This window comes from Palaemon carinicauda, chromosome 23, assembly GCF_036898095.1.
Source record: "Palaemon carinicauda isolate YSFRI2023 chromosome 23, ASM3689809v2, whole genome shotgun sequence".
Classification (NCBI taxonomy): Eukaryota; Metazoa; Arthropoda; class Malacostraca; order Decapoda; family Palaemonidae; genus Palaemon; species Palaemon carinicauda.
Window position 1 is genome coordinate 1,701,144 of NC_090747.1, and position 11,347 is coordinate 1,712,490.

General features: G+C 39.0%; 1 protein-coding gene across 1 annotated transcript; it reads right to left on the reverse strand.

The window, feature by feature from the left end:
• Window positions 1–2,457: 2,457 nt before the first annotated feature.
• Window positions 2,458–3,221, reverse strand: LOC137617091 (uncharacterized). Its single transcript, XM_068346929.1, has 2 exons — window positions 3,158–3,221; window positions 2,458–3,068 (listed from the first exon to the last, which is right to left on the reverse strand). The coding sequence occupies exons 1-2, from the start codon at window positions 3,219–3,221 to the stop codon at window positions 2,458–2,460; spliced, it is 675 nt and encodes a 224-aa protein (XP_068203030.1).
• Between the last annotated feature and the right edge of the window lie 8,126 nt (window positions 3,222–11,347).

Below are 11,347 nucleotides of genomic sequence, written 5' to 3' on the forward strand. Positions count from 1 at the left end.
AGGTTTACAAGGTTGAACATCCCTACTTCTCTTTCTTGCCTCATATGCCTATTTTTAAGCCAGACAGAGATTTAACTAAATGTAGGGTAGTGTTTTTGTCTAATCTCAAGGAATCTTCTAAAAGCATATCTTTATCACATAACCAGTGTATGTTTTCAGGACCTATTTTGAATCAGAAATTGTCATCATCTTTCCATAATTTACGCTTTGATAAGAATTTGTTAGTTTTTGATTTGCAAAAGGACTGTTTAATATGCTTGCTTTAAGTGAAGCTAACCAAGTTAGATTACTGTTTTACTGGTACAAGAATGTTAGTAAGGGAGATTTTTCCTTGGTTGCATTTAAGAATATTAGGCTACCGTTTGGATTAAGATGCAGCCCCTTTTTACTTATGATATCTCTGTATTACATATTAGTTGCACAAGCATCTGACCAGTCAATGTTGTCAGAATTGAAGCATTCAATATATTCACTTATATATATGGATAATGGAGCTGTAACTTTCAATGATTCAGAGAGTTTATATTGGGCTTATAAACAGATTCCATGTATTTTTGAGCCATACAATTTCAAGATTCAACAGATTGTCACTAATGATAGGAATTTACAGGATAAAATTGATGTAGAGAATAAAGTAGTAACTCCTGAAATAAATAAACTGTTTGGCATAACATGGGATAGGTACTCAGATGAAATATTCACAAAGCCCCTTCATCTAAATGCTGAAGCTAAGACTAAATGGTCCATATTGCAAACTATTGCTTCCCAGTTCGATATCTTTGGATTTAATATGCCATTATTTAACAGATGTAGATTATTTATGCATAAATTACAGTGTCGAAAGAAACTTGGATGAGATCAAATGCTATCTCAGGAGTTGCAGAAGGAATGGCAAAATATTTCAAAGCAATGTAAAAGAGCAGCACCTTTACGTATTTCTAGATTTGTTGGTCCTCGTAATGGTAAATATAGTATTTTAGTGTTTACTGATGCCAGTCGTGATATATATGGATGTGTCCTTTATTTGCTTCATAATGAAACTAATAAGCTTAGCTTCATTCATGCCAAGAATAGACTAGTTAATAAACAGCTAGATGGCAAGACGATACCAGCCCTTGAGTTAAATACAATAAGTTTAGGAGTAGAATGTGCTATGGAAATTTTCAATGACTTATCTGGGTCACATTGCATGAAGCTTCTACAGATTGTGAATATAACTTTTATATACAGATTCCATTTGTGCTTCACATTGGCTTAATGCATCTTCATCTAAACTAGATAAAAGGAATAAACACACAACATTTGTTCGCAACAGGATTCATAATATTCAGAGAAAGTGTGATATGTTTCCTGTTACTTTCAAATTTGTTTCTGGTAAGTCAAATCCTGCAGATTTGGTGACAAGATGTGTATCGTATAATCAGCTTATGAATTCAAATTATTTTTCAGGACCAAGTTTGGATGAAGCCAATATTCCAGAGCTATCAGTCACAATACCAGCATTTGAAATGGGTGAAGAGAGCAATTGTTCCCATGGTCTTTCTATGCTTTTGTCCAGTGCGGAGCCTCTCATTGATATTAACAAGTTTCCCAGTTTTAGGAGACTAGTGCTAGTATATCGGAGAGTTTTGATGTGTGTCCAGAAATGGAAAGTTAGAGCAGGGTTGAAGTGTGATAATGATGATTCTAGTACTCCCAGATTTAATTCAAAGGATGAATGTTATAGTGAATACATTATACAAAATTATATTGCTTATATTTATAGTTTAAGGATATTGTTTTGATGTCGGAATGTATTTAATTTCCCAAGATATCATTTATCCATATGTTTAATTGAAGTAGCTTAGTCCGAGGATAAATTCCCTTTTTCTTACATTGGCAAGACGATTTATTGATATATACTTTGCTCAAATTGAATTTATATAGTTTCCTTCTTTTATTATATCATTATATATTCCTTATTGTTGTTTATACAGGTGAGGATGGAAAAGCAGAAAGTAGTTTGGAAATTACCTCCTTCAAGCAATCTGAATAGACAAATTATAGCATTTTTTCTTTGAAATGGGTATAATAAATCTGGTGAATTGTGTTGAAAATTTTTCCTAACTACCATTGTAAATGTTCAATTTTCAGCTTAGGTGATGGAGGTGGTGATGCATCTGTGGGAGAGGTAGGCGCAGGGTATGGCGCTTTCAGTGGATCAGTAGAGTACAATTCTTTATCTAGTTCTAGTGGCGGTGATGGGAGTTCAAGTGATTTCTCGTGTTAGGGAATTGGGTATCCAATGGTTAATCATGGTCGTCTTGGAATAGCGCGGATGTATTTCCTCAGAAATTTTCTGTTGCGAAGAGTAGCCCTTTCAGAGCCATCGACCCTGACAATGTACTGATTGAATTAACGCACTTCGGACACAACGCCTGTTTTACCCCATTTTAATGGGTTCGCGCCTGTCAGGTTTTAGATACGGACGTTGTAGCCAACTCTCAATGGCAGGGGCCGCTTTGTGTGCTCAGTCCAGTACTCGGCCATTCTCATATGGCGATTCCGGAGTGCTTCCTCGTGTTGTGCGAGGGTGCTTCTCCAAGTGGGATGGGGGTTGTATTTTCCTGGCAAGACGGGGATGAAATCCTTAATAGGCCTTCTGAAGATACACATAGCTGGAAAAACTTTGGTTTCTTTATCAGGGGTATTCCGGTATTGAAGGACGGCGCGCTGAAAGGCGTCGATGTTCAGGTTTTCTGTGGGCCCAGTATTGTCGGTGAGGAGTCTTTTCGCTATTTTAACGCCAACCTCTGCCCTACAATTAGAATGGGGAAAATAGGTTGAGGAAAGATGATGGTCGACTCCCCAATCCTGAAGGAAATCTTGAGTGATTTTTCCGGAGAACTCTGGGCCACCATCAGAAGGAAGCACATAAGCAATTCCATATGTTGCGAACATCCTCCATAGACTGTTGATAGGCCCAGTGGCACAATCTGCTGCGCGTTCGATGACAGGCCAATTTGAATACCTGTCCACTACAACGAGGTACTGTTGTCCTTTGTAGTAGAAAAATCGGCACAAATATGCTGAAATGGATAGGCAGGAGGGTTTTGTGGATGTGGGGGAAGGGCGGGTTGGGAAGGTGCGATGCGGTTACAGTGATAACAGTTCATACATGTGTTTTGGAGATCTTTAGAGATGCCGGGCCAAAATACAGACAAATCTGCTCGTGCTGTCATCGAGGTGATTCCCTGGTGAGCCGCATGAAGGGCTTGGAGTACTTGTTTATGAAGGGCAGTGGTGGATCACAATTCTGTCTTTGTAGTTGACTACACCGTCTACAGTATACAATTCGTGGCGGAACTTATGGTATTCGCGGAGATGCGGTGGTACGTCATTCTTAGCCTCAGGGATGCCCTTTTCGATCAGTGAGATCAGATGTTGAAAGTCCGGGCAGCTGATAGTTGCAGTTTGAACTTTTTCCCACATCAATGAGTCAAGGGTTTGCAGGGATGTAGCATGTGCACACTGCAGGGCAGAGTCGATATCATCCTTTATCTCATCACTGCAGGAATGCTTGGATGCGATGTCGTCCTGCAAACGTAGTTTCATTGGGGGACCATTGCCTGTTGGATGCCGTGGGAGCGTGTCAGCTGCTTTGTGTTTTGCGACAGGAACATGGACCATTTCGAAGCGGTATCATAGTGTCTTTTCATCTAAGTTTCGAAGGCGAGCATTAGAGATGTCTTCAAAAGATCAATCATCAAAGATTTTAAGTAGGGGCTTGTGGTCCACTGCAATGAACAAGCTAGGGCATCCAAGGACGAAGAATCTGCTTTTGTTGAGGGCTTCCACTACAGCCAAGGCCTCTCCTTCAATGGGTGCATAGCGGGACTCTGCTGGGTATGTGAATATACTCCCAACTAAAGTGGTTTTCCAGCCCGATTTGCAGCAAAATGGCCGGGTTGGTGTGCAGAGGCAGTGTTTTTGGGTGAGCCAGAATTCAATGCCTGATTTGAACCAGTTGGTAGCAAGGCATGTTGGTTTTTCTTTATCCTAGATCTGGACGCCCCTCTTGATTTCGTCGATTATGTGATCTTTAGATTCCTCAAAAAGGGTGTCCATGTGTCTGTACCAACATAAAGGGTTGCCAGGGCGCAAAAAGATACGAAACGGGGCCATGCATTTGGTCATAGAGAAGGCATAAGAGATTTGATTGATGAGGCCAAACCAGGAGCGCACGTCGGTTATGTTTTTTGGTGTGGGGAAATCACGTATTGCACACAAATATTTCTCACATGGCCGGACGCAATCTGGTGTGATTTCAAACCCCGCTAACCTCAACAGTGTTAGCTGAAAAAACAAACTGGTCAGGATTTAAAATGATACCATTATGACCACAAATATCTAACCATTGTACTGTCTGGAAAAACTCTCCTTTATGTTGTCTGCCAAGAGCAACGTGTCATCGATGCACTTGGTTTTGTTCAGAATAGGACCGACCAGTTCGTCGTATCGTCTAGAATAGCCGTCACCAGAAGCTATGTATCCTTGTGGGGCCGTGCAATACCTGTAGCGGCCCCATGGTGTGATGAATGTTTTTAGGTGACGGTCTTCAGGCTGTAGGGATACGATGTGGTAACCATTCCTGGCATCTAAGACAGTTTTACATTTTCCTGCTGGCACTGCACGAGCTTGATGGAAAGTGGATGGTGTGTGGTGCGTTTCGTGAGTGGCATGGAGGTTGAGGGCTTGAAGATCTACTGTGCGATGTGGTTTACCATTCTTCTTGGCGCAAACTACCATACGGCTCATCCATGTGACAGGCTCGCCTATGGGCACCTGTTCGTGGACTCCTAGGTTCACATCTTGGTCCAGTCCTTGTTTTACCTCATCCTGCCAGTGAAGGGGAATGGGTATAGGGGTATGTACCGCTACTGGTTCAGTATGTGGATTAATCATTAATTTTAACGGAGGTCCTGACATCATGGGTAACTTTTGGTGTTCACATGTATTAAAAGTGCTGGATGCGTAGTGGTCTAGGAAGAACTGCAAATTCTCTCTATTAGCCTCCGTTGCAGCGAATGGTAGCTTTTGGGGTGGTGGTGGGGGGAGTTGTCTCTGGGAGCACGACCATTCCTCTGTCTGAATACTAGTCGATGATGTTTCCTGTGTTTCTTCGCCAATGCAGGGGAAGGTGGAAGAGATTATACCTAAAGTGATGTAGCCCTCTTTGCTCAAGTAAATCTTGTCAGAGTTGTCGGTGACATAGGTGATTTGTCTGGTTTCAACCAATTCACCTCTGTTGTTGGTACCTGTAAAGCGAAGGATAACGGCTCCTAGAATATTTATGCCTTCACTGTTGGCAGCTGTCATGGAGATATTAACTGGAATCAGATCAGAATGCTTGATGTGAAGTTTATTCAGAGCATGGATACCTGCCAGACAACTCTGACATCCTGTGTGTGCCATTACTCGAGCCTCTGCTGCTTTCGGTGGGGCATGGAGTTTGAAGCCAAAGTGGGAATATTCTTCTGTAGAAGTGGATATTTTGAGGTTAATCAATGGTTGGGCCCCGGAGGGCCTTTTAATCCATAATTTTGTCATAGCGTCATACTGATGGTGATCAAGTGTAATGGACGAGTTGTTATGATATGTGGTGACAGAATAAAGTTCATTAAACACAGCATTATCTTCAGGTTGGATTGCACCATGTGATTATATTCCACTTGCTTGAGGTGATTTCTTCCTGCAAACTGAAGAAAAATGGTATAATTAATTGCAAGAAAAGCATGTTTTATCAAATGCAGGGCATTCTGATTTTCTGAAACTTGCAGGTGCCCTTTTGCCATGCCCTGTTTTACCACAATAAGAGCAACTCTCATCAGAAGCAGGTTTATTTAAGTCATGTTTCACAATCCTGGTTCGGTTAAATTTTTTGTACGAACTTGAAGCATCGGTGCTTGGGGATTCCGTGAATAAAGACGCTGAGCGTTTACCGGCTTCATTTCTTTCACCAAATCTAAAAACTTCTTCTAGTGTCATGTTTTGATTTGTGTTACCCAACAGATCGAGTAGTATTTCCTGGTCTTCAATACCTCTGATGAGGATATCCTGAATAATTGGCTCTGTATAATTCACTTCACTATTGCAGGAAGGGCAATCTGGGAGGAATTTACATATACCAGATTGCCCCCTTAATCTGGTTTCTAATGCTCGGATGGGTTCGTCTCTGTCTTGGCTCATATTATGGAGTGTGACCCAAGCCACCATTACATTTTATTCATGTACGGCTAGGGCTCGACTGGCAGCAATGACTTCGGCCATAGGTTTTGCGAGGAGGCTGACTCCAGCAGCTCTAGTCACATCTTTACGCAATTGATCTTCACCACACTCTAGCAGCTGAACAACAGCTTCTTGCCTATTAATGGCTGTGGCATTTACATATTCATCCCACCTTATTAAGAAATATGACCATTCCTCAGTGGTTCTGCGGCAGTGATGGTAGGCCTCTTAACTTTTTCCATTTGTGCATGTTGCGCTGCAGCATCTGGTCGAGCAGCAGCTATTTGGTTTATGCAATGGGTGGTCAGTAGGGCAGCAACAATGGCGTCACACAGGTCGGGGGTCACATAATTGCAATTGTCGATGGGGCATTGTACAGCAGGCATTGTAATGTAGCTGCGTATATGATATTATCAAAAATAGCAATCACTTTTTGTCTATGCAATGTTTATTATCACTTGGAAGGCATCACATGACAATGATAATATCTGCAATGAAAGATAGCACGATGAGAAATAAAAGGGTATTTGCATCGGGAGTCTAGATAAATTCAATATGAAATCACACTGACTCCAATTAGCATGTATGAGTCAGTTAATAAATTCACAATATACACAGCTAGCTAATGAGCCATTTGCTGCTAGCATATAATAGATAATAAAGTTTAGCTAAAATCTATAGAGAATAATACTGTACCAGATACACAGCGAGTAAATGAGCTACCAAACTGAAACACCATTTGCTTACATTATCACAATGAGCGCCAATGTATAGATGACGCAATGCACATAAATGAAATAAGATCCTATTATGCACATAAATGAAATAGGATCATATAATAATTATAACATGTACAACAGATATGAATAGACAATCCTCTAAAAAGGAACAAGTGTGAACCTAGTATATATGAGGAATTAGGTCTAGAAGGTCAACAGTTGGTGTTAGTAGAATACATGAAATGGAAGAATACGAGAGCTTTAAGTAAGGATGAAAGAAGGGGAAATTTTATAAACAAAAGCAAGAATAGATATAAGTTTGACAAGAGTGTAAATGTACAAGTGAGTGTGGAGGATAAATGTATTAATACAGATGAATCATGGCTGAGTATAAATGGTACCTATAGTGTGTGTGGTTTTTCATTAGATGATGTAAAAGAAAGTATGGCGAATGCGAGAGTGAGAGATAGGAGAATGATAAGTAGTATGATTGAATCTTTTATTAAAGTAGAAAATGGTTTGGATGAAATGGATGAATTGCTGACGGAAATAAGTGAGATTTTAGGGCCAGATGATAGTGAGGTAGATGGGATAGTGCATGATACATTAGATGATAGGGATTTAAATAGGAATAGTGTTAATGTACCGAATGATTGTGATAAGGAAGAAGTGAAATAGAGAGTTTATGAAGGCCCAGTTACACGGAGCAGAGGTCCCCTTCTCGACTGCGACTGGGTAATGAAAAAAATAATGTAAGTGTTGTGTGAGAATGATTTGGCAAAGTAAAGAGGGAGGCATGGGTAGGATTAATTTTTTTTTTAATTTTTATTTATTTTTTGTTTGCCAAATCCAGAGAGAGAGAGAGAGAGAGAGAGAGAGAGAGAGAGAGAGAGAGAGAGAGAGAGAGAGAGAGAGAGATTGTGTCAGCGAGCGAAAGGTAGTTAATGTATTGATTGTTTGTTGTAAGAAAGACTTGGTATAAATGAGATTGTTTGTTTATGTTTTTAGCCAGGTTACGACAGTGGTGAATGTCTTGGGTGAATGGCTTTTTGATTTGACTGCTTCTAGAGGTGGTTGTGTGTGTGAATGCTGGTTTTACTTTATTAGACTCGATCAGCGTGGAAGTGATTAATTATTTTTTTGAGTAAGTACACTTTTGTTTATATATGGTTGTCATGATTGTGAATGATAGGAACAGTTTATTATTTATCTTTGATTATAGTGCGATAGTTTAGTTAGTTAGGAGTGTTCTTAAGTGTTTCTCTTTTTTTCCATTTGCAGGCCGTAATTCCTCCTTTGAGAGAGATTTTTTTGTGGAATTAACTGTTCATGACCTGGCCTGTCATTGATTTTATTTGTACTGTTCTTTTGGACTGCACAACCGTTGATGACCTGGCCTGTTTATCAAGATTTCGATTGATGATGATAATGATGATGATGATGATGATGATAACGATGATGATTATAACTACCACCCCAATCAGCGAGGCAATTGTGGCAAATTGCCAGCCAGTGGACTGTTGACCACAAAGCTGTGATGGTGGTAGTTTGCCATAAAAGACAGTTCAGCTTTGTTGTTGAAGACAGTGTTGGTGTCCCATAAAAGATAATATATTTATTTTTGGTGTTTGTGTATGGTGTAATTTAAGTTTGTTAGTTCTTTTTTTGTGTTTATGTAAATGGTGTTTATTTTATATTTAGTGTTGAGTTTTTGGATGCAGTTGATTCTAGTTTTAAGTGTTAGTTTTCTGAGAATATAGTTTTAAGGTTATGTTTTGTTTTTAAGTCCTTTTTGTCCTAGAGTCCCGCTGCTGATAACGTAAGGGGAAAGTTTGTGTTGAGGAGACTATTGTTAGTTAGAGTGATCCAAGGGTGTGGTGGCTGTTCTTGTGACATCCCAACACAACATCGTGTTCAAATAGAAATAAATTTCTACCTCATACTTGGGATCGAACGAGAAATTACTCCTATTTTCATGAAAATAAATACTTAGTGAAATATATATATATATATATATATATATATATATATATATATATATATATATATATATATATATATATATATATATATATATGAAGGACCTTTATGCTTCTTTTCAGGCCAGTCAATCCTGTAGAGAGCATGTACTTGCTATAGCTACCATCCGCCACGAGCCAAAACATTCCATCACCTCTAGCATCCAGGGAAAAGACCAGTTTCCTTAGAAGGTGTGAAAGAAATTACTGAAAAGGCTGTCGCAGAGCACAGGAGCCGTTTCCAGAAGTGGGGGATCTCATTGGAGAGGAAGTTTACACCTGGGAGAGGCCCACAACCCAAGCTGTCTTGCAAACCAACCTATCATCGGAAGTCGTTTGCTCCTCCCCATGCTGTCATCCATCAAACTGCTTATGTTGTGCTGTGGAGGATTCATTTTTTTTTTTTTTTAATTTATTTTTTGTTTGCCAAATCCAGAGAGAGAGAGAGAGAGAGAGAGAGAGAGAGAGAGAGAGAGAGAGAGAGAGAGAGAGAGAGAGAGAGAGAGAGAGAGAGAGAGAGAGATTGTGTCAGCGAGAGAAAGGTAGTTATTGTATTGATTGTTTGTTGTGAGAAAGACTGTTGGTATAAATGAGATTGTTTGTTCATGTTTTTAGCCAGGTTACGACAGTGGTGAATGTCTTGGGTGAATGGCTTTTTGATTTGACTGCTGCTAAAGACGGTTGTGTGTGTGAATGCCGGATTTACTTTATTTGATTCGACCAGCGTTGAAGTGATTAATTAATTTTTTGAGTAAGTACAATTTTGTTTATATTTGCTTGTCATGATTGTGAATGATAGGAACAGTTTATAATCTATCTTTGATTATAGTGCGATAGTTTAGTTAGGAGTGTTCGTAAGTGTTTTTCTTTATTTTTCATTTACAGGCAGTAATTCCTCCTTTGAGAGAGATTTTTTGTGTGGAATTGACTGTTGATGACCTGGCCTGTAATTGATTTTTGTTTGTATTGCTCTTTTGGACTGCACAACTCCCTTACTAACATTCTTGTACCAGTAAAACAGTAATCTAGCTTGGTCAGCTTCACTTACAGCAAGCATATTAAACGCCTTCTGCAAATCAAAAACTAACAAATTCCTATCAAATCGCAAATTAAGGAAAGATGATAACAATTTCTGATTAAAAATAGGTCCTAAAAGCATACACTGGTTATGTGATAAAGATATGCTTTTAGAAGATTCCTTGAGATTAGACAAAAACACTACCCTACATTTAGTTGAATCTCTGTCTGGCTTAAAAATAGGCATATGAGGCAAGAAAGAGAAGTAGGGATGTTCAGCATTGTAAACCTCTAAATCATATATTGGCTCAATGATACCCAACATCATCTGTTCATTAAAAGTTTGATGAACTAATTGTGAATGACCTTTATTCTTCCTGAGCTTCTTAAGGTTTGACTTAAGTATGAGCTTAGATAAAACCTCATTTTTAAAAAGTAAATGAGACGCTTTGGTATTCCATGACAAAGGAACTTCTATCTTTCCATCAGATCTTCTACTAATATGTTTTAAAGTAAATTCAATTAACTTTTCGTCAAGGTCTGTATCAGTTTCACAATAATTGGTTTGATCATAATTCAAGAAATACTTGCACTCAGATTCGAGAATTTGACTAGTGGCACGCTGTAATTGTCCCTCCAAAATATTACCCTTATTATAATGGACTGAAAAAAATGTATTAGTATTAAACCCTGATAGGCAATTCTCTTCCAAAATAGCAACACTGTTAATAAGAAAAAAAAGAATTGCTATAAACATGTAAATTAGAACCATTAGCTTCCTTACTTACTGATAAGCAAGCTCCCGATCCCCCATCCGTACCTCTCAAATTGGCAAGCAAACCTTCAATATTACCAGTGAGCATTATTCCTACTTTAGATTCACTGTACAGAGAGGGACTCACATTACCAATCACTATCTCTTTTCCCATTAAGCAACTGAAAGAAGCTGTGCCTAGCAAAAGATGCACATTATCAATTTTCCTCAAATTACTATTCAACAACTTATCAGCAAGAACTAACCCTTTACTGTGCATAACTTCAGCAAGTTCACCAAGAAAGGGTAACTCCAAATTAATGCTTATCTCCGGAACCACAATTGCCAAAATATGCTCCACTGAATCTCCAATCCTAAGAGGCATCTAAATAACTTTAGTACAGTACTTTTTACTCGCATTAAATCCCTTGTCAGTGAGCTCAATGTTTGAGTGAAGAATTTTAAACTTGTGTGAATTTGCTAATCTAGCAGACACAAATGTACTCTGAGAACCGCTGTCCTTCAAGCCCCTATAGACACTATCATTGCCCTCAAGAGCAAAAGTTAATGTG

Bases quoted from the DNA above. Each gene is read 5' to 3' on its own strand.
- LOC137617091 (XM_068346929.1), bottom strand. From the start codon at position 3,221: ATGACAGCACGAGCAGATTTGTCTGTATTTTGGCCCGGCATCTCTAAA. The intron at 3,069-3,157 runs GTATGAACTGTT...TATCCATTTCAG, and splicing joins TAAAGATCTCCAAAACACAT to CATATTTGTGCCGATTTTTC.